Source organism: Panthera pardus, unplaced genomic scaffold (assembly GCF_024362965.1).
Source record: "Panthera pardus isolate Hobbes unplaced genomic scaffold, ASM2436296v1 HiC_scaffold_11, whole genome shotgun sequence".
Lineage (NCBI taxonomy): Eukaryota > Metazoa > Chordata > Mammalia > Carnivora > Felidae > Panthera > Panthera pardus.
Genome location: NW_026526666.1, coordinates 101,182,584 through 101,210,072, shown reverse-complemented (window position 1 = coordinate 101,210,072; position 27,489 = coordinate 101,182,584). Strand labels below are relative to the sequence as shown.

At 44.2% G+C, this 27,489-nt stretch overlaps 2 protein-coding genes and 1 long non-coding RNA gene across 3 annotated transcripts in view; 2 read left to right on the top strand and 1 right to left on the bottom strand.

Moving 5' to 3' along the window:
• The window catches only part of PER3 (period circadian regulator 3), a 59,813-nt gene extending 53,969 nt beyond the window's left edge, over nucleotides 1-5,844 (top strand). The window contains 3 exon segments of the mRNA XM_053899025.1: nucleotides 602-785; nucleotides 1,809-1,959; nucleotides 3,333-5,844. Coding sequence (XP_053755000.1) covers nucleotides 602-785; nucleotides 1,809-1,959; nucleotides 3,333-3,416 — 419 coding nt within the window. The 3' untranslated portion in view covers nucleotides 3,417-5,844.
• Nucleotides 5,845-6,639: 795 nt separating this feature from the next.
• UTS2 (urotensin 2) lies at nucleotides 6,640-12,130 on the bottom strand. Its single transcript, XM_019461265.2, has 4 exons — nucleotides 11,995-12,130; nucleotides 9,287-9,394; nucleotides 7,763-7,806; nucleotides 6,640-6,912 (listed from the first exon to the last, which is right to left on the bottom strand). The coding sequence occupies exons 1-4, from the start codon at nucleotides 12,092-12,094 to the stop codon at nucleotides 6,793-6,795; spliced, it is 372 nt and encodes a 123-aa protein (XP_019316810.2). The 5' UTR covers nucleotides 12,095-12,130; the 3' UTR covers nucleotides 6,640-6,792.
• A 10,883-nt stretch (nucleotides 12,131-23,013) lies between these two features.
• Nucleotides 23,014-26,839, top strand: LOC109274041 (uncharacterized). The gene is made up of 2 exons (XR_002083403.2): nucleotides 23,014-23,136; nucleotides 24,879-26,839. It is a non-coding gene; the product is annotated as an uncharacterized LOC109274041 (long non-coding RNA).
• Nucleotides 26,840-27,489: the final 650 nt, after the last annotated feature.

The following is a 27,489-nucleotide window of genomic DNA, read 5'->3' as shown; positions in this document are numbered from 1 at the left end:
TTTTCAATAGGTGAGAGTCAGGGAACGGAGACGTGGAGAACAGTCATTGCCAGGATGGGCTGGCCAGAGACTGTAGCAGGATTACCCAGCTTTGTATGATCCTTGTGGTGATGATGGATCGGTGTACCCAATGATAAATGACTTTATCCCTATCTTTGGTTACTTGGGTTTACATAAGAACAGAACTGTCGGCTTTATGAGAATTGACATTTTGATAGTGTGAAAAATGAGAGGGAAAAAGAAATCTCAGGTGTGGTAAAGAGCGTGACTGAATGACGGACTGTGGGCTGAAGGGTCGGGGCACTTTGTAGTTGGCGCACTTGAACAAGCAGACGGGCAAGCAAGCTGAGCAAGTGATTTTGGAGCTGACCTGGAGCATCTCCAGGTGATGAGAAGAAGTGAGGTGTGGCCTTGAGCGTGGACAGCTCGGGAGGAGTGAGAGGGACATCTAGGGAAGGCGGAGGAACCAAGGGGGTCACCTGGGACCACTGCTGGGTGATGGCGAAGACCGTCAGCTGGTTGCCACAGCGGGAAGAATGAGTTTGGCAAATCTGCCCCTAACAGTGTCTCCTAATCTATAATTGTTGTTGATGTTCGATAGGAAGCAGTGACCACAGTATATACTCCACCAGTGGTGATTATTCTTCTGAAATCACCTCAGAGGGACAGCAGTCTCAGGATGTACAGAAGAAAGAAACATTTCCCAATTTTGCTGAAGAGTCCATGTGGAGAATGATAAAACAGACATCTGAGTACATTCTAATGACATATCAGGTACCTGAGAGGTAAGAAAGCACTTTAAAAGACCCACTTTTATTTAAAGTTTATTTAGAGAGAGAGAGAGAGACAGAGCATGATCAGGGGAGGGGCAGAGAGAGGGGCACAGAGAATCCCAAGCAGGCTCTGCGCTTACAGGAACTCAGTCTCACGATCTGTGAGATTATGACCTGAACCAGAGCCAACAGTCGGACGCTTAACCGACTGAGCCACCCAGGTGCCCTCAAGGACCCCCCTTTTAAATGGGGTTTTTTAAAGAAACTTTTATGGTTTTTTAAGTGTATTGTTTAATACAAAGTGATTTTTATTTTATTTTATTTTTTTTAACGTTTATTTATTTTTCAGACAGAGAGAGAGAGACAGCATGAACGGGGGAGGGGCAGAGAGAGAGGGAAACACAGAATCGGAAGCAGGCCCCAGGCTCCGAGCCATCAGCCCAGAGCCCGACGTGGGGCTCGAACCCGCGGACCGCGAGATCGTGACCTGAGCCGAAGTCGGACGCTCAACCGACTGAGCCACCCAGGCGCCCCACAAAGTGATTTTTAACTTCAGTTTTTATAGATGTTCCTACAGAAATGTATTTTCACATTCATTCGTTTGAAGTTAAATGATGAATGATCCCGGAACAGTGGCTGTAGTGTCAATGCCGTGCACACTCAGATCCACACCGCACCAACGTGTGCATCATGAGACCAGAAAACAAAGACAGCACCGCTTCCCCAGATGGCACACACATACAAGAACTTTTCTCTTTAGACGCTGAATTTTTCGCATTCTGAGAGAAGAGAGGAGCTGAGGGAAAGCTGTGTCTTGCGTCTGCCCCATTCAGGTGCTGGTACAGATGCTTTCTCCAAGAGAAAGAGCTCTCGCTTCACCAGCTTGACAAAGAGCTGATTCAGTTCTTTGTTTAATGGGCACGTTGTATATTAGCAAGAGATAGAAAGTATATCACAGACCCAAACAGAGCTGTTCATGGATCACACGAGAACCCTGTGCCTTATTCAGGACTGAGGTCGCTTGTCTGTCCACAGGGTGAAAGAGACCGTGCTGAAAGGGGACCTGGAGAGGCTGGCGGGCATGCGGCCGCGGCAACCCCAGTTTTCATGCGCGCAGAGGGAGGAGCTGGCCAAGGTGCACTCTTGGTTTCAGAGTCAGACTGTCCCTCGAGAAATAGACATCCAGGTAAGCACAGTGACAACAGCTGTCATTCCTGGATGTTTTTCTGTGCCAGGTAGTGCTCGAGGCACTTAATACTCATTGCACGATCCCACCAAAAATTACAACCCTCACAGCTACTTTTGCAGTAGCTTTACTATCCCTGCTTTACCAACAAACAACACAGTCATGTATACAGATGTTGGACACTTTATATATGGCTGACAGTCCCTCTGATTTTGAATACAGGTCTCTTTGACTGCAGGTGTTTTTACCAGTTGGAATGTTCTGGGACACCTGCATGATACATGATTGGCAAGGGAGGAGAGGACCAAGGGATTTGCATTTCATATATGCAGGTATGTTTGAACAGAGTTAAAACTCAAGGTGTAAGATTCACACCAGAGGTAGTCTTCATACCTGGCAGGAATTTCCGTGAGCCCCAGGTGCTCTTTTGTTGTTGCGAGATCTTCTCAGTGAGATCATAGTGAGCGGCCTAGACAGTGGAGTTTTGACTTGCTCGTGGTCCTGATGGTGGCTCCGTGGAATGATTGTGACAGTTGTAATGAGCTCTGTATTCCCACAAGTGTTGAGATGCAGGAGGTGATAATGTGTGAAGTTAAAAATTATGGTAAGATAAAAAAAAAAAATTTTTTTAAAGGGCTCTGCACTAATAGCGTGGATCCTACTTGGGATTTTCTCTCTCTCTCTCTCTCTCTCTCTCTCTGCCCTTCCCCCACTCATTCATTTTCTCTCTTTCTCTCTCTCTCTCAAAATAAATAAACATCAGAAAAACTTAATTTAAAAACTATGATAAGAGGAGAAAGCTAAGCACTCAAAACACTGTGGTATTAGGGCTTCTGAAGTAAGCAAGTGCCGGAAGCCTCCCCACCGCCCGTTTTTAAAGAAAGGAATGAGCGCCTGCAAAGTAAGGAAAGTTAGATACAGTAGTGCCAACAGCAGGAGCTGAGCTGGGCACTCCACGTGTCTTCATTCGTAAGACAATTTGTGGGTTCGAGCCCCGGGTTGGGCTCTGCGCTGACAGTGTGGAAGCCTTCTTGAGATTTTATCTCTCTCTCTCTCTCCCTCTTTCTCTCTGCCCCTCCCCTGCTCATGTGTGCATGCGCTCTCTCTCCCTCTCTCTCAAGTAAACTTTAAAAACTAAAATACTATTTGTGTGCTTTTGTACGAGTATACGGATGAGCTTCAAAATAAGCAAAAGTAGGTAAACAACTGTCATTTACCTTTTAATAATAAGGAACGACCTGTAATACAGACGATTCTTAGGCATGAATTGAATAAATTGGGGAATGAGATGGGTGCTTGGCCAGCATTTTACTGATTGTAAGACTTTCCAGACGACATCATGTCCTCTTGCCTGCTCTTGTTCTCTCTTGGAGGGCTGTGTCACCTGCGAAAGCAAAGACTCCCTTGGTGACGCCGCAGAGTCCTGTGGTCAAGCTCCAGCAGCAAACGGCAGTTGAGTGGCCACAGAGATGGCACCTGCCGGACAAGCAGACCTCTTGGTGTGTCTCTTTAACCCCTGACTCCTACATGGCCATGAAGCTATCGGTGAATGTGAAGGTTTTCCCTTCTGGACTTTTTAACAGGCATCATTTTTCTGAAACAGACGTTGTATATACCGTCTTTCATTCCTGTGTTCCTGGTGTATTAAAGCTGTCAGTCAGCTTCTCTTTCTGGTTGGCCATCCTCTGAGCAGATTGGATGGCCTCTAGAGAGGTGCGTGCACAGCGACACTTGACTTCGGGTGTCACCCAAAATGGATGGTAGTTAGAAGTATGGCTAGAAGTAGCCCCGAACGTTAGCCTTGTTTATTTCGTTCTGTTGTTACGTGGATCATTTTCCTGTGGGAGGACGTAGGACGTCCCACCTGCAGGCCGTATACTGTTCGGAATGGTTTCCGTAAGTTGCGTACTTTCATGCGGCCTGTGCACAACTTGGTGCTTCCCCCCGAGATTAAGAGGAGACGTTCCGCTTCCTCACGAGGCCAGGTCACTTCAGTATTTACCAGTGTTAGAAAATACCGCCCATCGGTACACTGGGAATAGCTGGCTTTTAGGTTTGGATTCTGAGCTTTATTCCTATAGATGCCTTTCCTTTTAATTTTCCACCTTCCACTGAAATTCCCAAAGTCTTATCTTAAAAACCAGTCTACTTACAATGAGCTTATTTCTTGGGGTTAAGTTAGCTTTTGCATGTGTAACATTAAAACAAAAAGAGCTCTTCACTCAACCAGTGGCATTCTCCTTTTAAAGGTTCTGGTTTTTAAAATAACGATTGTGAAGAGTTTCAGAAGTGACGTAAGAAATAATGCTCTTCCTTTATGCCTATGTGTTTGAACGTTGTCTCACCAAAACTAACACTTAACTCTTTCTTTCCAACCAATTTACACACAAGAGGTCTGTCCGTCTTTGCCAGAGGTCTGTAAGTGCCGTGGTGGCTTCCCGGTGACAGCCGCGGTTCACGGGAGCTCCGTGGTCCTCACGGGGGTGCAGCGTGGCCGCAGATCAGTGCTTCCTACTCCGGCCCAGATGGTGTTTGTGAAGAAGTGAGTGGGTTGTTTACTTGCTAAGTCCCTGTTCTCGAGAGAAATCTGTGATTCCTGCCCAGACTTGGAGGGACTCATGCGGTTCACACCCACACAGATCAGAAAGGAATAGAAGCAAAGGAGCAGGACCTTCTATCTTTTATATAACAGACTGACTGATCTTTCGTGTTTTGTTGCTTTGTTTCAAGCAAACTCTCTTCCTCCCTCCAAGTTTGATACCTTTTGTAAAGTACATATAACTGATAATAATTAGGAGACTCGACCTCTTCATCCGTGAGGACTGCGGAGCCCTGATTCTCAATTCCCGTAGCTCAGGTGTCCTTTCTAAAGTAGAGTTTTCTGGAGGGTGAGTCCATCTTAAGGTGTCAGAACCATTTTCAGATGCTAAGCAGTTCCATGCAAATATGGAACTGTCATTTTCTACTCCATCCTGATCATTCAGTGATTTCTGAAGTCCTCGTCATCTTGGTCAAGTTGTGTGGCATTTTTACCCTTGGTGAAAAATCAACTTTAGAAAAACTAACCAGCCTGGGTACTGTCCATCAGTGTAGTCATTGCGACCTTCTGTAGGGATAAAAGTTTTAATTTGTACAAATCAAAACTGATGTGTGGCTCTCAGGGGCCACTCTGCTTCATGCAGCCCGTTTGAAACCTTACGTTCTCTAATAATGGAAGCGCCTTTGTCTGGATGTTCGTTTTACCTGCGTTTGCTGATTTCTTTACCTTCGTACACATCTTATAGCACAAATATTATGCCAGATTTGGTATGAAACCGGTGCTTGTTGTAGGCAGATCTGTAGTAGCGCTGAGTTTATAATTTTCATATGTTGACAAGTAGACTAGTTGGCGTATTCAGAGATTGTACCGCGAAGCTCGCACTGCTGGAGGGGAGAGGGCACGCTCAGCAGTGACACTGCTGCCCCCCAGGGGTGCTCTACCAACCTTTATATATACTTCATTGTTGGGGTTTATTAACTTTTTGTATGAATAACTACAGAAATTGGTAATACGTGTCTGTACTATAGGCTTCGATGTTTACAAAAATGTTACCCAGAAGGTGATTATTTTCTTGGATATGAGGTCAAGATTTTTGAAAAACACAATGCTGTGGGAATGGAGTCATTTTGCAATTAAGTAAAAACTTCGTTATAACTCACAAGGTAAATTTAATCCAAATTGAAATTTTGTTTCAGGTGAACTTACAATTAATTGTGTGAATTTACTTGTTTTTAATGGTTATTAATATTTCAATCAGGTATCTTTTTTAAGGAAAAACATAAACTGTACATGCAGAACTGGAGACGTTTTTTTGCACTGTGTCAGTAAACCTTTGTACACACGCATTCACAGAGTGTAAGTTGGTGTGTGCACACACACATTAGCGGGTTTTAAAAATTAACAAACGGGCTCTTCCTTCCATTCTGTGATCCTAAACCCGCCTCAGCCTCCTTCCCTGTATAGGAGACGATCCCCGAGTCAGCGAGCTGCACATCTGCAGCTCACAGGAACCGAGAGCAAGCATGTGTCTCTGTTAAGAGTTTAAAGCTCAGGGACAGGGGATTTGAGCACGTGAACCCACCCCATCAGAAACTGAGGAGAATTCAGACCGCTCCCAGCCCGCATCTACACATCCTTCACTGTAGAGACTTTTCCACGACAAGATGTGGTTTTTTTAAGTGATGATACCGTATGTCGTCATTTTTAAGGGTTGAGGGGACACGCAGGAAAGGTAATGTTTAAGTGAGTTGTAGTTTAACGGTTTCAACTAAATTGCATTTTTGTGACTTTTCTGCTTAGTATTTGCTTCTGTTAATTTTATTAGCTTTACTTTTCAATTTTCAGAGAGTTCTTTATAAATTCACGAAGGGGTGCTGGGGTGGCTTAGTTGGCTAAGCGTCTAACTCTTGATTTCGACTCCAGTTATGATCTCATAGTTTGTGGGATCGAGCCCCATGTTGGACTCTGGGCTGACAGTGTGGAGCCTGCTTTCTCTCTCTCTCCTTCTTTCTCTGCCCCTCCACTATTCATGCACACTCTCTGTCTCAAAAATGAATAAATATTTTTTAAAAATAAATCGATGGAAAGAAAAATTATAAATGTTCAGGGCCTGTTTATAAATAAAATGACCACTCATGGTATTTGCAAAACATAGAGGATTTATTTTTCCAAATAGTCATGAATGGGGTGTAGTTCGCTTAGTTTTTTTCTATGCTGTTTTCAAGTCAGACATTTTTATTTTTAACTTTCTAAGGTGGTTGTTTCTGAGTTGACTAATAGATGTTCATTTTACTTCAGACACAGTATTTCCAGAAGCATTCAGAGGGAGATCCACGTTTCTTATATTGCTTCCTGATTCTGGCCAAAAGATGACTCAGGAAAATGTTAGGATCTTGTCCAAAGAAAGCTTGAAACTAAAACAATACACAAAAACAAAAAACATAGGTTATCAATGAATTAAGATCGCTGCAAGAAAAAGGAACTGTAGTTAAGACATAGGACCTTTGAAAATCGTTTGCCATTGTAATTGCAGTATGAACCCAGAGTATGGCTCTGGAAGGGCTCCCTGTGCCCAGCCAGGGGTCCACCAAGTCTGTGTAGCCCTCTGATGGCCATGAAGTTTCCTAAGCCCTCACTGACCTCTTTCTGTTTAAATAATGTCAGTAACATGTTCTGTACAGTTACCATCTTGTGTGTAAAATAGGGCTTGTATTTCCCCTGAAATTTACCTATTTAAGCATGGACCCTTCGGTTTGTTTTTATTGTAGAATTTCATGAGCAAATCCTCCTAATTACCTTTGTGATTTTAGAGTCTTTAACCATAATCCTTCCACTCATAAACATCTGAATGATAACTTTTAGTCACATGCAGAAGCTACACCAGCCCCTTCTGGGGGGGTTCATCCCTGTTGGGACCTCAGGTGGTGAACACCATCTCCAGGATCGAGTGTTTCCAGTGTATTTTTATAAGGATGTTACTGGGCACTAAGCCAAAAAACAAAACAAAACAACAACAACAACAAAAACGGTCTCTGGTCAAATGTTTGGGGAGAGCTTGGTTAAAGTTGAGCACTGAATAAGGTCTGTTAGGCACATTTTATACACATCAAAACTTAGAAAAAACATGCTCCAAGATAACACTGATTGGCCAGTTACTTGAAGGCGTGATTTCTACCCCGAACGCTACCCAGTTCAAGAATGTAGGATCCTCTAAAGTCAAGGTGTAAAATGCCTCACCCAGCTCTCCTAAATATGGTCACTTACCTGTCTCATACCTCCTCGCGGGTTAGCAGTGCCAGTACCGAGACCTGGAAAACAGTGTTTGAAAACCATTCATCATCAGATCTGTGGTTTCTATTTAATGCTTGTCTTATTTAAAACACACAAAATAGAGTATTACTGAGTCGTGCCTAGTTTCTGATCTCCCTGTTTTCACTCTGCAGCAATATTTACCTGAAGGCTGCTGGGCAAGTACCCTTGTGCTTGTCTCTGATGGAGTTCACAGAGGGCGCTGTGTTCTCCCCAGTAGTCCACTCAAAACATTTTACATGAATGAACTTCTATTAAACAGTGTCTATTAAAGGCTCCATTTTGTTTCCAAAATGTTTTGAGCCTTGGTGTCATTGCTCAGTGGAATCCAGTTGGAGAAACTAGTAAGAGCTAACATTTTGTCGATAACTGCGTGTGATTGCGGTGAGCATTTCACTTGCATTTTCTCATTGACTTCACAAGAGCCCCATGAGGTGGATATTTGTATGAATCCTGTTTACTGGTGATGAAACTGAGGTACCAGAAGATTAAGTAATTTGCATAAGATTTTAACAAGTAGAAACCCAGAATTTAAATTTGCATTTATTGGGCCCCACATCAGGCTCTGCGCTGACAGCACGGAGTCTGCTTAGGATTCTCTTTTTCCTCCCCTTCGCTCTGTCCCTCCCTTGCGTGCACATGCGCGCTCTCTCTCTCTCTCTCTCTCTCTCTCTCTCTCTCTCTCTCTTAAAATAAATAAACATTTTAGGGGCGCCTGGGTGGCTCAGTCGGTTGAGCGTCCGACTTCGGCTCAGGTCATGATCTCACGGTCCTTGAGTTCGAGCCCCGCGTCGGGCTCTGCGCTGACAGCTCAGAGCCTGGAGCCTGCTTAGGATTCTGTGTCTCCCTCTCTCTCTGACGCTCCCCATTCATGCTCTCTCTCTGTCTAAAAAATAAACATTAAATAAATGAACAAACAAACAAACATTTTTAAAAAAATAAATAGGGGCGCCTGGGTGGCTCAGTCAGTTAAGCATCCGACTTCGGCTCAGGTCATGATCTCACGGTCTGTGAGTTTGAGCCCCACGTTGGGCTCTGTGCTGACAGCTCAGAGCCTGGAGCCTGGTTCAGATTCTGTGTCTCCCTCTCTTTCTGCCCCTCCCCTGCTCATGCTCTGTCTCTCTCTGTCTCAAAAATAAATTAACATTAAAAAAATTAAAAAAAAATAAAATTGCACTTATTGGGAATGGATAACACCCTCCTTCCTCTCCAAAATAAATGTGTACAGAAAAAAAATGTAGATATGCTGAGGTACCAAGGAGAGCATGATGCTTGCAAGGAGTTGGTGAGAAAGAGAAAACACCAAATTGCAGAGGAGTCTTTACACCAGAAGCGGAGAGTGTTGGGCAGTTGATTAGCATGTTTTATAGAACATCTTTCTATTCCAAAACAGGTTTTTACCTCACATAGTGGATGAGAATAGAGAGTAATTCAGTAGCAATAAAATCAGACAGCCTGTACACGCATGAATTATTTTACCTGCTTTCCTAAGACTGTCGCCTCTCTCTGCCCCTAACGTCTCCAGCATTTGCAGGAGGGACACTCTTTCCAGTTCATCCAAGGTTGATCTTGCGTCTCCATCAGGTGCTACACAGAGTAATAGAAGAGGTTAGTAGCTTGGTTCGTCAATTATTTCTGTTCCCTGTTGTCTTTTGGGGGCTCGAGGACAGAGAGAGAACACTAGAAATTCCCCAAATGCTAAGTTCGTGATTTGTCAGTGGTGTTTTAACAAAGAGGTGGAAATGCTGTGATCCGATTCGCAAGCTGGCAGGCCAGACAGTCAAGAGGAGTGGATCTAATTCTGACTCTCTTCTGCCTTGTGTGATTTTGCCAAGCCGCTCGGCTGCCTTGAATAGGAGAGTGGAGCTGAGCCACAGGACCAGTTAACATTTCCACCGGGGTGCCAGGGTGGCTCAGTTGGTTAAGCATCTGACTTGGGCTCAGGTCATGATCTTGCAGTTCATGGGATCAAGCCCTGCGTTGGGCATTGTGCTGACAGCTCAGAGCCTGGAGCCTGCTTTGGATTCTGTGTCTCCCTCTCTCTGCCACCCCCCCCCCCACTTGTGCTCTATCTTAAAAATAAACATTAAGAAAAATTTTTTTAATTTGAAGAATTTGTTAAAAAAGAGTTTCCACTTGAAAAAGTAGTTCTTTTTTGTTCCTATTTATCTACTGCCTATTGCCGCAATTATTGAATTATTATTATTATTGAATATAATAATAAGAAAAAACCTTAAAATACTCTTTAAATACTTTGATAGTAATAACATTTTTAATGTGAAATGTCAGTCTAATGGCATGTAAGAGGTGCGGTATGTGTGTATAAGATGCGTAGGAATGTGCGTGCACGGCGTGCGGAATGAGTGTGGAAGGTGGGAGGCGTACTAAGCGGGCACTTGGCTCCCGGAAGGCTCTCTTGGCCAGCAGCCGCACTCTGAGATCAGAGGCTCCGGGAGTCCTGGAATACCCGCCTGCTGGCCGCTTCCAGATGCTCAGCTACAACCTTGACTGGAAGACAACGCACTGAAACCATCATGACGGCGTCTGAGCACATTCACAGCATTTCTGAAGATTATTCATGAAAATCTATAAAATTTGACCACGTGTAACTGTGTGTGTAATGAAGGCTCATTTATGTCAAAACAAATACATTAGAAAAGTTTAGGCAAGAACTTGAAGGCAGGCTGCCACCTGTTTGGAATTTGAATACGATGCTACACTGACCTACATTTTAAAAAATCAGAATAGGGGCTCCTGGATGGCTCAGTCGGTTAAGCGTCTGACTTTGACTCAGGTCATGATCTCACGTTTCGTGGGTTCGAGCCCCGCATTGGGCTCTGTGCGGACAGCTCAGAGCCTGGAGCCTCTGTCAGATACTGTGTTTCCCTCTCTGTCTCTGCCCCTCCCCATACTGTGTCTCTGTCTCTCAAAAATAAATGTTAAGTTTGTTTTTAAAAAATCATAATACATTTTTTAAATGTATGATTTTAAAAAATCTTAATACAGAGTACATTTTTGAAGGGGACAGAACTCTCTGAATAGTCCATCTTGATTTCATCCTGTGCTTGCTTTCCAATGTTCTTTTTAAATAGCAGAGATTCAGTAAAGTCAACGCCTGTTTTTTATTTTTATTTTTATTTATTTTTTTTAGAACGTGAACAGGGCAGAGGGGCGGAAGGAGAGAGAGAATCTCTAGGCAGGCTCCACACTCAGCACAGAGCCCAACACGGGGCCTGATCCCACGACCCTGAGATCAAGACCTGAGCCGAAATCAAGAGTCAGACACTCAACCAACTAAGCCTCCCAGGTGCCTCTCAATGCCTGTTTTTGACCATCGATGTGACTGACAGGAGGTCACGGGCTGTGCCAGCTCATGGACACAGATGACTGACCAACAAGGCTTTTGCTGATTGTCAAAAAGCCTCTTGGGAGAAACCTTAGAGACAAGAAATTATAAAATCAATGGTCCAGAAGGGTTTTCCTCTGCACTTAAAATTTTAAGTCTAAAAGTACCCCAAATGAAAGGCAAGATAAAATCCAGTTAAAGTTTTAGTGGAAACTAATAACCAAGCATCAGCCTTTTCATTTCTGAAACTAAATTAAGAGGAAATAGCAAAATAAGTATCTGCTTGACTGATTTTTTTAAAAAATTCGACTTACACTCGATCTGAATGGAACATAAATCAAAAGGACAAGATACTTGTACCTGGAAATTGGTGTCATCCCGAGCTTTGGATTGTCATTTTTGTATTTTTTAATAAATATTTTTGCTTCATATAACACATGCCAGGTGATTACTTTTTAACTTAATATAGAATAGTTTTAATCTACAATTGGAACAACCAAATTCTACATCCAACCAGTTCGTTTAAAATAGAAACTAAGAGTAATGATGTTTTCAATGTAGTACAGTTTTTAAAATTGGAAAAAAAAACAACCAAAACAACGTTTTTGGGTTACAGAAGTGACATGAATTAAGCAAAGCCACCCCTTCGACCCCTATGTTTTAAAAAGAAAGTAAAAAACCTACAATGTGCCGTAAGGATCCTCTAGTATTCTATCCATAGCTAAGACTTAATTTAGCAAGACTCCTTCAAGAAAGAATTCCCGTCCTTATCTCCAACTTTGCATATGAGACCCTCAAAGACTCTTCCATGACTAACATAAAGGGGATAAATCCATCTTACCTGAGAGCTTCAGAGCCTCTTCCCTGGAGTCAGGGATGGGCAGAGAGAAGAGAGGTTGTAAGCATCCTATGAAAAGCAGACAAGAAACCAGCTTGTGCATGCTTGGCAAGAGACAGAAGTCTTCCTTCTTGGCTTCTGTTGCTCAGAACTTTCAACTTGCTCCTCATTCTGTGATCGGCGATTATATATATGATCCTATGACTCATATCACCCCCCTCCAAAAAATTAAATTTATTGGCTATGGAGGCTAAAAGGCAATCACTTTGCATTGATGTAATTTTTCAAGGTTAACAACTCATAGACAATAAATTTGCTGTCATTGCCTAGTGTACAAAGTAGGCATTATATAAAGACAGAACAGTTAGGTTTATAAATCTGGCCAAAAGAGTAACTGAGAGCAATAAATCATAAATTCAAGGAAGGGTAGCATCGGGGTTGAAGTGGCCAAGGTGAAGACATGGGTTGATGAGTCCCAGCAGGCATGATTCAGGCGTGACCTGGAATATGTTGCTCTCCCTTTTTGTAACCTCTCAAGAATGATAGATGAACTGTCTTGTTGTGTCGGGGGCTTCCATGCCCAAAGAATGACAACGTCCAGATTGAAACTTAAAATCAGTTCTTTAGTGAAGATAAGTTAAAATGCACAGCAAACATTTGGGCCCAAAGCAGCCTTAAATTACAATATTCTCCATCAAGGAGGGATAGAGCACAAACCTGAAACCCTCGCTGATCAATATTCCCCACGTCTGACTGTTGCCTTGCACTCCCACTCTGCCCCACCGGCATCCACACAGCACAGGGGTGCCTCTCACACACAAGTGTGATCATGTCAGGTCCTTGCTCAAAACCCTCGATGGACCTGAAATAAAAGCTAAAACTACAGAATGACTAGGGGAAAAAAAACAAAAAACAAAAAACAACCCATGAGCCCCTCCACAACCTTGGGGTAGACAGACATTTCTTAGCCGAGACACCAACCACATAAGCAAGAAATGGATAGACCCGACTGCACCGGGATTAGAAACATCTGCTCTTTGCCAGATGCTGGTAAGAAAATGAAACGACCAGCCACTGCTGCAAGAAAATAGTCACAAAACAGGTCCCTGATGCAAGACTTCTCTGTAGGTACAAAATGTGTATAAAGAATTGCAACTCAATAAGCCAATAACCCAAGTAAAGGAGTGAACACCTACTCCACAGCTGTAAGTAGTATATAGAAGGTGTATGAGGACATGAGGAAATCATTGGAATCAGCATTGATTCCATCAGAGAAATGCAAATGAAGATCACAGTGAGGGGCTACCATGCACCCACCACAGCAGCTGCAGCCAAGAAGACCGACAATCCCAGGTGTTGGCGAAGGCGCAGGGCCCGTGGGGAAACAAAACAGCACAACCGGCAGGCTTGGGTGGTTCAGTCAGTTGAGCATCCGGCTCTTGATTTTGGCTCAGGTCACGATCTCCCAGCTTGTGAGTTCCAGCCCCGCGCTGGGCTCTGCGCTTGGAAGTGTGGAACTTGCATAGGATTACTTCTCTCTCTCTCTCTCTCTCTCTCTCTCTCTCTCTCTCTCTCTCTTCCTCCCCTGCTAGTGCTCTCTCTCTCCCTCTCAAAATAAGTAAACTTAAAAAAACAAAAAACAAAAAAAAAAACGGCACAACCTCCCTGTTTGTAACTTTCTTGTAAAGTTAAACATACATTAAAGTGTGCAACCCAGAAAGCCCGCCGCTAGACTATGCTAGGTCTACAGATGCTCAAGCAAAATGAATACATAGACCCGAGGAACGCTTCTATGCAAACACTCACAGCAGCTTTGTTCATAATAGCAGAAAACTGCAAACAACGCAGTGTCCATCCACAGATGCATGGACGAATAAACCGTGCTAAATCCTATGAGGAGGATTCTGCTTAACAACACAAGGGAACTGCTGATAAACACGACATGATGATAAAAACACAAAAATTTTATGCTGAGCAAACTAAGCCAGACCTCGGAAAGCACATGCGGCATGATTCCACATAAATGAAGTTCTAGAACTTGCACCACACTCCAGTGGGAGGCAGAGGGTTGACTGTGCAGAGACTAGGGCACCCACTGGGGTAATGAAAATGTTCTATCTTGACCAAGGCAACAGGTACATAGTTATATATACATTGACCAAAACTCAGACTATATACTTAACGTGGGTGCATTTGATTGTATGTAAATGATACCTGAATAAGGGTGACTGCGTTTGAAATCTCCCTTGGCTCCAGGTTCATGTTTCACGTCTTCCAACACCACTCTCCCCTACAGCTAAACTCTACTGCTTCCTGAACACATCCCTGCCACAGGACCTTTGCAGTGACTGCTGCCGACCTGAAACGGTCTTTGTTCCGACATGTGCCTGGCTCTCTTCCTCACCTCCTTCACGTGTTTGCTAGAACGCTACCTCCTACGTGAGTCCCTCCCTGACCCTGCTGCTTAAAAATTGCAACAAAGCTGCCCACGACCTTAACCATCTCCCGCCTCGCTCTATTTGTCCCATTGCACTAAGCGCCTTCCAGCACGGTTACATATTTTAGGTCGTTATTTGTACGTGGTAGGCACTCAGTAAATACCTGTGAAATCAACGTGTGGGGCGCCAAAGTGTCAGGCCTTGTTTCAGGGGAAGGATGGTAAGTTTCTACTCTTGTGAACTTTCTAACTGGAGGTAACAGACAACAAAATGAATATTTGCCATGATAGTTTTTTGTTGCTATGATGAGGAGTAAAGCATAGTGGTGGCACCTGGGTGGCTCAGTTGGTTAAACGTCTGACTCTTGATTTCGGTTCAGGTCATGATCACACGGTTCGTGAGTTCAAGCCCCACATTGGGCTCTGTGCTGGCAGTGTAGAGCCTGCTTGGGATTCTGTCTCTCCCTCCCTCCCTCCCTCCCTCCCTCCCTCTCTGCCCCTTTCCAGCTCATGCTGTCTCTGTCTCTGAAAATAAATAAAAACTTAAAAAAAAAAAAAAAAAAGAATAAAGCATAGCAGGGAGACCATGCAGTGAGACAGGCAGTCAGGGAAGATGTTAGTTCAGACAGGACAGTCGGGTGGCCTCCGGGAAGGGGACATTTGAGCAGAGACCCAGACGGCATCAGGGAGCCATACATTTGGAGGACCTCCCAGCGGACGCAGAGGAGCACCTGGGGAAGGGGGTGGGGTGCTAACAGAAGAGTCCCAGCACCAGCCAGGGAGGGGAGCGTTCCACTAATGGGCAGGTATCGTGCAGCACGGACCCCTGGGATGGGCAGCATGGGGGTCATCAGTGCCTCAACAGGGACAGGGACAGTCGGGGCAATTTCACACGCTCCCAGGTCTGGTAGGGTGGAGGGTGGTCACCTTACTGCAGATTCATCTATGTATTCAGACATCTCAGCACCTACAATGTGCCTGCACTGCCAGGTGGGGCACACAGCCGTGGACCGAGAAGACAGAAAGCGGCTCCCAAGAACCTGATGGCCAAGTTGGCGCCCACAGAAACCACTGAGCTCCAGCTTAAGAAAACAAGTGCATTGGAACGACACAGGATAGCTTCTAGAATACAAGGGGCTGTGCGGTAGTAAGTAGCAGAACCAGAAACCCACCAGGACCTAGAGTGACAAGAATTCCTGCTCCTTTGACCTCTGCCCTTTAGTGACTTGACTCACACTTAGTCCCTCCCTCCTTCTCTCTCTCTGTCTCTCTCTCTGTCTCTCTCTCTCTCTCTGGTTCTACATTTCCTTGCCTTGACATCTTTCTGTCCATTTTATCTCCTTCTTTCTCTTTGCAGAACTGATTTCTTTTCTTTTCCACGTGTGTTTGACCAAACATAAAGCCCACTGCCCAAAACATGCCTTTCTTCAGTTTAAGATCAACCCAGGGGCACCTGGGTGGCTCAGTCTGTTGAGCCTCCGGGTTCAGCTCGGGCCATGATCTCACAGTTCATGAGTTCAAGCCCCAAAAGGGGGTGTCATTAAAGAGCCTGCTTGGGATCCTCAGTTCCCCTCTCTCTACCCCTCTCCCACTTACACTCTCTCAAAAATAAACATTAAAAAAAAAAAAAAAAAAGATCAGCTCAAACACATTATCTTTACGTCCAGTTTGCAAATTCCTAGGAGAGAGGGTTTGGCCCAGTGCAGCAGGGCGTTTGCTGAACAGCCCAGCGCGAGGGTGCCTGGGGCAGCTATTGCACGAGAGAGGACATCCCAAATGGAATACAGTATGGCAGGAGCCAAAATATACTTACACCCGATAAGCCTGCTTTCAGAAATCTACCCTACAGAAATAAAACAACAGAAGCAAAACATCCCCTGTAGTCATCTGCATCCTTGTCTGTGGAGGCAAAGGCATTAAATCAAAGGCTGCAGACTGAACTGCCTACAGAAATCAAGGAGTGATCGTGTAAATGAGCGAGGCTGGCTTGGCGAATGCATTAGGGAGTGGTGGGGACTGTGGCAAAGTGGAGAGCTTACGTTCTTTCTAGAGGTAGACTCCTGCTGCTAGTTGCCAACTTTTGATGTTAGAAATCTGAATTTTAAGGGCTATCCATGATTTGGCAACTAATTCAAATTAGAAAACAAGAATGATTGGGGAGCCCGGGTAGCTCGGTCAGTTGAGCATCCAGCTCTTGATTTCTGCTCAGGTCATGATCCCAGGATCCTGGGATTAAGCCCCGAGCCGGGCTCTGAGCTGAGCATAGAATCTGTTTAAGATTCTCTCTCTCCCTCTGCCCCTTTCCTGCTCATGTGCACGCACATGCTCTTTCTCTCTAAAAAAAAAATAAATAAATAAAAAACAAGAATGACAAAAAATGCACTGTAAGACCACTCTTTGTCAAATAGTATACACCCACAAAGAGCTGTAATTCAACCTACAGGCACCAGGTTCTGGCCTAAATGCCCAAAATAAGTGTGTAAGTTAGAAGATCATAGAGCGTAGCAACACATAATTTTAGTAATCATTCAAATGATAACTAAAAGATTACAGAAACTTGGAAAATAAAATAACGTTAAGGAATTAGGATACAAGGTGATTGACACTATGTAATAAAAGGGGAGTATGTGGACAAGAACTGGTACGTAATGCTGCAAAATTGAAAATACTGTGTAGGGTGAAGGGTTGTTTTTAAGTGCTATTTTATTTAAAAATATTTTTGGGGCGCCTGGGTGGCTCAGTCGGTTAAGCGTCCGACTTCAGCTCAGGTCAGATCTCACGGTCCGTGAGTTCAAGCCCCGCGTCGGGCTCTGGGCTGATGGCTCAGAGCCTGGAACCTGCTTCCGATTCTGTGTCTCCCTCTCTCTCTGCCCCTCCCCCATTCATGCTCTGTCTCTCTCTGTCTCAAAAATAAATAAACGTTACCAAAAAAATTAAAAAAAAAATATTTTTAACATTCAGTTTTGAGAGACAGAGCACGAGTGGGGGAGGGGCAGAGAGAGAGGGAAACACAGAATCGGAAGCAGGCTCCAGGCTCTGAGCTATCAGCACAGAGCCCCATGCGGGACTCAAACTCACAAACCACAAGATCATGACCTGAGCCAAAGTCGGATGCTTAACCAACTGACACACCCAGGTGCCCTTATTTTGTTATATATCACATACCTATGTGTTACATATATATATTACACGTGTATATGTAAAGCACTCCTGAAGGAAAGTCCTGCCGTGAGGTCGGGAAGCAGGCAGGCTGAGATTGGGGGACTGTTGGTGCCCCTTGAGGACATTTCTGAGAGGTGGGGTGAACTTTAGATGCTCCTCTCTATGGAAGAGGCTGTCTGCCAAGCTTTGTCATCCTCTGGTGACTCAGGGGCACTTCTGACAGTTATTAGTGATGATTTTACAGCATGGCCTAATTAAGTTACTACTACAGGCTTAAGCTTAAAAGAAAATTAGCTTCTTTCCTTCCACAGACCCTCAATGACAATGTCACCTTGTCCCAGAAATGTACTGACACATCATTCAATCCTCACGGTCCTTGGTAGGCAGAGCAGCTTCGTGTCTATGGCAGAACAGGTGTGAATGAGGACCACGTTTCCTAAGAGGTGGGGGTCCCTTTCGTTAGTTGCAAATTACCTTCTTAAACCAGAGGGGCGTTTTTTTTGTGTGTCTTGAAGAAGCAAAGAGTTAATATGACGTATTTGGGGTGACTCGTGCCCATGGAGCACCAGCATCCACTGGCTAAATAGAAAAGTCACAAATCTCTTTTTGGTCTGTTCTGAAACAACTGTCTACTCTTGTGTCATATGGGCAGAGTCCTCAGTTGGGAGGGCTCCCTAAGGAGAAGTTGATAGGGGTGACTTTGCCCAGTGTCTCAAGCCTGTTTAGGACTTTCTGAGGACTAATTGTCATAATCCAGGATGACCTATCAGGAGTGCGTTTGTGCTCCTCAGACACTGTCTCAGAAATGCAGTGTCTACACCATTTCTGACACAGACCCGGGTCCCTGAAACCAGCACAGCTCACATTCAGATGACATCTCAGACATCATAGGGGTCCACTCTTATTTCTATTAGTGTAAAATCACAGGTTATAGACTCTCAGATGTAGAGTTAATGTAGATTAATGAAAAACTTAATCTGTATTTGTTATAGGTTTAGTTTAGATTAATTTATATCTCAGATAACCATTTCGTGTAAATGGCCAGTGAATGCCGTCCTTGTCAACTGCACGATGGCAATAACTCTTGGGCATCGTAGCCCCACCTCACCCCCCAGGAGAATCGGGGGGCTTCTCGGGAGAGGTGAATGGGGACCAGGTGAGAAAACAGCCTGAACCAAAGCCCAGAGGATGCGCTCAGTGTGTTTGCGAAAGGCTGGGCACAGCTTGCTAAGACCAGAGACGTATGTGGGACTAGATCATATCACCAAGGTAAGGAATTTGGATTTGTGTCCTTTAATGGCAAAGAGGTGAGGCAATGAAGGGTTTTAAACAAGGGTTTTTAACGTGTCATTCACATCTGGGTATCAGGTGGCGATAAATGCCATGAAGAACTAGACTTAGGAAGGTGATGGGATGGAGAGGCTATTTTAGGTAGGAGATCAGTATAGAAGGAAAGGAGGAGAGTGTTGTGTGGCTCTCTGTGAAAAAAAGCATTCCAGGCAAAGGGGATAGCAACTGCCAAGCCCCTGGGGTAGGACTGAGTCTTGCCTGCTTTCAGCAACACCCTGGGGGTCAGCCTGGCTCCAGGAGAGTTGATCAAGGGGGAGGACAGTGCAGGTTGCAGAGAGAGAGACGGTAGAGGGACAGATCTAGGTTCTTGATGGCTATTTTAGGGACCTGGAGTTTTAAAGTGAGTAGGTTAGGAAGCCTGTGTGGAGCACAGGTATGGCAGAATGTGAATGGTGTTTTTAAAGGCTCACTCTGGCCACTGTGTGGGGAGGAGACTGCAAGGGGTGGGGCGTGGACAAGGCAGAAGAGGAGAGACTGCCCTCTAAAGGCTGGAACTGGGGGTGGTGATAATGGCTGGATATTGCACTTATTGTGGGTTTTTTAAAGTTTATTTATTTTGAGAGAGTGAAAGAAAGGGAGTGAGCATGAGCAGGGAGGGGCAGAGAGAGAGGATCCCAAGCAGGCTCCACACTGTCAACACAGAACCCAATGTGGGGCTTGATCTCACAGTTCATGACCTGAGCTGAAATCAAGAGTCCGATGCTCAACTGACTAAGCCACCCAGGCACCCCTGCAGCTATCTTGAAGGACAAACCACTAGGATTTTCTGGTGAATTGCCTCAAGAGAATGGCATTCAAGAGAATTGCCTCAAGAGAATTGCCCAACGTTCCTGACCTGAGAACCTGGAAGGTCTCCATCACCTGGAAGAAAATGTGGACATCCGTGGGTAGAGCAGGTTTGCAGGGGGATTGTCAAGAGTGGTTTGGACATGTTGGTTGGAGACCTGCCAGGCAGAGGTCAAGAAGGAGCTGGAGTCACTCGAGATCAGGCAGAAGTCCTGGGCTATCGATTAAACCTGAAGTCAGCAGATGGTGTGCAAAGGCATAGGGCTGCATGGGTCACCAAGGACTCGGGGACGGACAGGAAAGGAGAGCAGAGGAGATGAGGGCCCAGGAGGCCCACGGAGTCTTTGGCAAGAGCGGTTTGGTGGCATCGAGGGTTGAGAGGCTGATTAGAATGAGCTCTAGAAAGAATGGAGGAAAGCCTACGAGGCCGGGCGCTTCCTCTATCAGTGGAATAATAACGATGATGTCCATGCAGGTGTCCCAGGCTCGGCATGTTGTGGGCACACGTACCGGAGTGTCCATGGGGAGGGACAGAGCTAGGGCAACATCCCTGCTTTTCAGATGCTGGAAGGGAGGCTGCACGAAGTCCAGAAGCCTGCCAAGTTCCTGCAGCTTGTGAGCGCTGGGCCTGCTACAGGGACACATACCTGGCTGGGCTGATGGTTTCCCCGTCCTTGATATCCTTCATGTGACCTGGCAGCGTTGGAAGGTGGGAGCCCTGCCACCAGCCGCGGGTGCTTAGGGGCCCTTCCACAGCAGGGGTGCCTGAGAGGAGCCACGTTGTGGAACTGGATGAGTATGGCCCTGTCCACAACTCCCCGGAAGGGAGGTGACCACCTGAGAAAATGACAACGTGACTAGTGATAACAGCCTTACTCAATGGGCCTAGATTTTTATAAAATACTTTTAAAAAGAGGTCTATCCATTGGCCTTAAAAATGCTGCCTTTCAGTGGAACCTTGTGGGCAGCCACAGATGGGCCGGATCTTCACTGCCAGGCATTATTTTTCCAGCAGAGGCGTCCATCCCCACCCCGGTGACCCAGAAGGCCACTTTTCAAAGAAGGATGAGCTGCCAAAGCAATGACACTCCAGGTCTGGACTTCATGCATCGGGGGATGCGTCACGCCTTGTGGATGACGAGGAGGGGGGCGGGGAGGGGGGATGCCGGGTAAACATCCACTCTCTTTATTGATCTGATTCATCCAATTACACGGGAGCCTCATCTAGGCAACGTTCAAGGGATGACTCAAATGTCACCTGAATGATGCCCGAATGGCTTCGGCCAGGACTTTTCATCTTTCTGATGTCACAGAAGGCTTTTAGTTACAGAGAATATTAATTGCAACCGAGGGCTGGGCACAGAGTTAAAGGGAAATGAAAAGTCCCAACTTGGCTGTGTCACCACGATGTATTTACCAGGAGGACGGGCACCGGGCCAAGCTGAGCCAGCTGGGTGACTTTATCGTGATTGTCATTTCTATGTCTCTTCCTTAACTCGTACGTGATGGAAGGCAGCCTGTATCCTTGATACTTCTTTGCCAATTCAGATCTAATCGTCAAAACTCAATTGTACCCAGTGCGTGGGAGTCCCTGACTCACAGAGGTATTTGATATTTCAAGTGAGAAGACCCAGTTGTCCCCTGAAACGGTATCTAAGCTTCCAAAGTTCCCCTGTATTTCTCGCAGGCCCTTTTTAAGATCGGAACTTAGCTTACCTGAATCCTCCAGTGTAAAGATGGAGAGGGTCTCTCAGGTTTCTAAACATTTAGAATATCAAACTGTTGTTTCTGTTAAAATCGTTTCACTTTTGGGGCGCCTGGGTTGCTCAGTCGGTTAAGTGTCCGACTTCGGCTCAGGTCACGATCTTGTGGCTCGCGAGTTCGAGCTCCGCTTCGGGCTCTGTGCTGACAGCTTGGAGCCTGGAGCCTGCTTCCGATTCTGTGTCTCCCTCTCTCTCTGACCCTCCCCCCATTCATGCTCTGTCTCTCTCTGTCTCAAAAATAAATAAAGTTAAAAAAATTTTTTAAAAATCATTTCACTTTTATTACTTCTTTTTTGTAATGTCTGCTAGCCAAAAAAAAAAAAAAACAAAAAAAAACAAAAAAAAAAAAACAAGGACACACCCAGAGCCAAACAAACAAAGTTGGGTTTTTTGATGCGTTTCATAAAAACATGCATCATGGGGGACCATGTGGCGTCCCAGGAAGGAGGTACTGTAAAGGACCTTAAGGAGTTGGGGTGGGTGATCTGGTGGAGTGGGGGCTCCAAGAAGCAGGGCTGTGCTCTGGCTTGACTGCTGTCAGGAAGCAGAGATGATTCCACTCCTGGATCTCAATAATTGTTATCCAGGAAGCAGGACAAACCATATGAGATTAAAGCAGTGACTGGGAGAGAAGACGCCGTCTCTCGAGTTAGCCAGGATAGGGGATGTTAGATCGTTTTTGTGGTTCAAATGCGCTCCTGTTTTTGTCTGAGCAGACCTGATTACCAGCGCCGTTGTTTTTTCTTGGTCCAGCGCAGACACAGGGTGACCTGGCCTGATGGTTCAGTGAAACCAGTGTTCGGTAGGGCCAGCTGCGAGGGCCAGGCAGCCCCACCTGCGCTCTTCTCCCCATTCATCCATGTGCTTTTTTCTCAAACACATAATACAGTGTGCTGTCTCTGTGACGGACACTCAGTGATTTACAAGCCCAAGTTCATTTAATCAGATGCCACCCTAGAACCCTCCCTCACCTCAGGTGCCGTGTCACCCTTGTCCTTGCTTCTCTCCGCAGCCTCCTGCGGGCTGGTATCTGTGTGCTCCGTGAGGACAGGGCCTTCTGTTTTTTTGGCTGCGGTATCCTCATTGCCTGGAACCTAGCAGGTGCTCAAAAACTTTGTTGATGATGCTGACGTTTAATTAAAGAATGTGTTGTCTGTATGATACATACATGCCCGGCCAAATCGCACCTGGTCTCTTCCAGTAGAAATTTTCCAAAGCTCTGATTCCCAGGGCCACTGTTCTAAAAGACAATTAGCGGTACTCCCATCCACCCCACCCCCCATTATCCATCCATCCATCCTTTCATCCACTTGCCCATCCATCCACCTGACCACCCATGCATCCATCCATCCACCCACCATCTATCCACACATCCACCTGCACTAGTTTTTATTGGTTTGTGGGTACCGCGAGCCGCACCAGCCACCGCCGCGACTACAGGGCAGGGAGGGGGCGGTACCTGGAGGGAGTGATGGGGCGGGGCTGGGGCTGGGGCTGGGCAGGGCCCGGCAAGGGGTGACGTGACTGACGTGGCGCAGCGAGAGGGCACAGGCGGGAGGGGCGTGGCCAATGTGGGTGAGGGGCGGGGCTAGGCGGCCTGTAGTTGAGACTGGGCGAGGCCTCCGAGGATAGCGCGGGTGGAGCCAGGTGAGTGAGGAAGTCGCGAGGGACGTGACCTGGAACGACAAAAAGGGGCGTGTAGGACCGAGCCCGGGAGGTGGGAGGGATTCGGAGCCCGGGGCTGAGGGTGGGGACAGAACCCGAAGCGGGTAGTTTTTGGCACTTGGATTGTTGGACTTGATCCCTATAAGCATTCCTATAATCAAGCCATCTGGTCTCGCGGACCCTTCGGGAGTCACCTTGTCCGCACCTGTTCCGAGTTATAAGGCATCCCAGGTGTCCACGTGTAAATTTCTGTACCGACCTGCGCGCTACCCGCACTCCCGGACGACGACATGGGGAAGGTCTGACACAAACTGTCCGGCTGTCGCCGAGACTTTGGGGCCTCAGGGGCTCCCAGGCCTCTGGCCCTTTCCTGCCTTCTGGATTGCTGGCTCCACCCATCTCCGCCCAGGCTGCGGGAACAGATGACAATTTGCCCCCAGTGACCCAAGTGATTAATATTTATTTACTGACACAAAGAAAGTACCACTTCCAGATAGCCCTATTCAGCTCACACAGGGATGCTTAAGATAGTGATCAAGCTAGTGTTAATTTGAAACACATATAAAAGAAATTATTTTTAATGTTAATTCATAGGACTCAAACCCATGCTAGATCTGTCGGGGTATATCAGATTTAAGGCTGTGAACTGCCCTGTCACTTATTGGGATACCCGAAACAAAAGGAATTGGTTTTATAGGGTATCCCTGTATCAGATTTTAAACTCCACACTTTTATCATAAACTTCTTAAAGAAATTAAATCAGTATTATTTAGCAAATTCTGAGGCCCATTTCTGGATTTTATAATAGAAGTTACGTGTTGTCATAATTGTACTCTATGGCACATAATCAAAAGTAAATGAAAATGGATGAATTTCACAGAACTACAGGGGGATATATTTTTGCCTTATTAAGGATTTTTATACTTGATATTTAGTTGTATTTTTGCACATCATTAATGTTTTTGAGTCATCACCTGGGAATAAAAAATTATTTTGAGAAATTGCTAAAAAAATGTGTCTGGTTTTGCTTTTTGGTAAAGGGCACTGTTGTACTGTATTGTAAGAATACATAACTTACAGAACATTCCCACTTACAAAATGCTGAAAAATATTTGTTCTTAATGTTCTGTACCATTCGATGGACTTTTGGCCACAGCTGCAAGTCAGTTAATGTTCATCCCTGTTGGGAAGACTTACATACACAATATTTCCCTGAATAAATGCACATCGATCTAATCTACAGCTTCTGGATTAAAAAAAAAAAAAAAAAAAAAAAAAGACAGTCTAACAATAGTGTGGGAATCAAAGAACAAAACTCAAATACACTTTGATGTGATTGTCATTGTGATTGTGCTGAAGATAGAGTTGTCTGACGCTGTAGAAATCACTGCTGCACTGGACCTACACTTTATATTTTTATTTCAAGCACAGGGAAGGAATGCAGGGATTTCAGTAGCTCTCTTGGAATAAAAGGAAACCAAGGGGAAGAATCCAAAGATGGGTGCGTTCTGGAGAAAGAAATCGATTATGTACATGATTATGTACAAGGAAGACGGATATTGCCTTATTGAGCTTTCCAATATTTTTCTTCCGAAGAGAAATGTCCTCTGACTTAAAAAAAAAAAAAAACAAAAAAAAAAACCTATTGACTGTTGTTGGCCATATCGTCGTTTTTATAACATGATGCAACACATTTATTTCCCTTCTTTATTCTATTTTATCAGACTAAAGCAACAATGACAAAAGCGAATTTCCTCCAGTGTCCTTGATGTCAAAGTCTGCAATTCTACCATGTTTTGAGCTGGACTGGTAGCTCAGATTGGACTCAGATGAGGACTGTGGATTTCATTGTGGTTTTTTTTTTTTAACATTTTTTATTTAATTTTAACTTAATCATGCAAGGAAATGTACACTTTTTGCTAAACAGTGATAATCATATAACCACCACCATAATCAAGATGCAGAATAATTCCGTTCACCCCCCAAAATTCCCTCATGCTGACCCTTTGTGGTCTGTGCCTCCCCCTACACCCCTACACACATCCCTGGCGATGCCCCCTCCATCCCTAAAGTTTTGTCTTTGCATGAATATCATACAAATGGAATCATCATACAGTGTGTAACCTTTTGAGGCTGGCTTCTTTCATTTAGCATAATGCATTTGAAATTTACCTGAATCAATATTTCAGTTCTTTTTATTCTTTATATTCCATTTAGTGGTGTGTCACAATTTATCCATTCACCATTTGAAGGGCAGTCTCTGGCAATTATGAGTAATGCTGCGATACATGCCAGCATACAGATTCTGTATCACTTAAAAATTTTTTTCATTTGGTGGCACAAGAACAGACACTCAGATCAGTGGAACAGAATAGAGAACCCAGAAATGAACCCACAAACGTATGATCAACTCATCTTTGACGAAGCAGGAAGGAATATCCAATGGAATAAGGACAGTCTCTTCAGCAAGTGGTGCTGAGAAAACTGGACAGCGACATGCAGAAAAATGAACCTGGACCACTTTGTTACACCAGACACAAAAATAAACTCAAAATGGATAAAAAAAAGTTTCACTTGGGAGTAGGATTATGGGTTTTGGTGCTATTAGAAATGGTCCTGTCTGTAATTCCTTTTTTTTTTAAATTTATTTATTAATTTTGAGAGAGCAGGAGGGGCAGAAAGAGGGAGAGACAGACAGTCCCAAGCAGGTTCCACACTGTCAGCATGGAGCCCAATGCGGACTTGATCTCATGAACCGTGAAATTGTGACCTGAGCCAAAATCAAGAGTCAGATGCCCAATTGACTAAGCCACCCGGGTGCACCTGTAATTCCTATTTTTAATTGTTCACTGCTAGTACATAAAGATACACTTAATTTTTGTATACTACTTCATATTCTATGACCTAGCTAAATTTACTTCTTAGTTCTAGAAACTATCTTGTAGATTCCTTCTAAGCACTGCTTTACCTGGAATCCACAAACTTTAATGTGTTCTATATTTTATCATTCAGTTCAAAATATTTTCTGATTTTTCTCATGACTTCTTTGACTCATAGGTTATTTAGAAGTGTCCTTTCTTATTTCACAATGTTTTGGTATATTCCAGATACCTTACTGTAATTGATTATTAGTTTCATTTCATTATAATTAGGAAATGTACTTTGCAAAATTTTAGTTATTTCAAGTTTGTTGATGTTTGTTTTATGATCCCCCAAAATGGCCTATTTTGATGAATGTCCCATGTGCACCTAAAAAGATTGTGTATTCTGTTGTTTTGGATGGAATGTTTTCCAAATCTCAATTAGATGAAGTTGATTTATAATGTTCAGGTTTTGTATATTTTGCTGATTTTCTGCACTAGAAATTATTGATTATTGAGAGAAGACTGCTGACATCTCCAGGAATAATTGTGAATTTTCTTCTTAATTCCATCATGATTTGCTCCATGGATTTTGAAGCTCTTTTGTTGTGCATACACATTCAGGATTTGTATATCTTCTTGGTAAATTGATTCTTTTATTATAATGTCCTTTTGGATCCCCTTTTTATTGTTTCTTTTTCTGAAATCTACTTTGTCTATATTAATATAGCCCCTCCAGTTTCTTTTGACTAGTATTTTCATAGTGTATCTCTTTTTATTTTTTTGCTCTTAACCTAAGTCATTATATTTGTTTAAATATAGAATATTTTTGGGTCTTGTGTTTTTAATCTAATCTGACAGTCTCTCTTTTAATCAGTGTGTTTAGACCATTTACATTTAGTGTAGTTATTGATATGGTTGACTTTAGGCCTCCCATTTTATATATATATTTTTTTCTGTTCTCACTGGTTTTTTTTTTTTTTTTGTTCCTCTGTTCCCCCTTTCGTACATTCTTTTAAATTATTTTAATGTTTGTAGTACTTCATTTAAATTTATCTATTGGTGTGTTTTTTGTTCATTTCTCTTTGTATTATCTTATAGTGGTTGCTCTAGGGATTATGATATACATACCTAACTTCTCATGGTCTACTTAGATTAATATTTTACCAATTCAAGTAAAATATACACACCTTGTAAGCATCTATGTCCTTTTAACACCCTCTTTTATATTGTAGTTGTCCTATGTATTATACCTATATTCACTTAAAATTGTACCAGACAATGCTCTATTTTTTTTCCTTTCAGCAGTATACGTATTTTAAAGAACTTAAGAAAATAGTCTATTATATTTAGTCAGATACATACCATTTCTATTGTTCTTTTTTCATTCCTAAAGGAACTCCTGAAGTACCACGTTTCCTTGTGGCATCACTTGCCTTCAGCCTACAGAACCTCATTTTAGTATTTGTTTGTA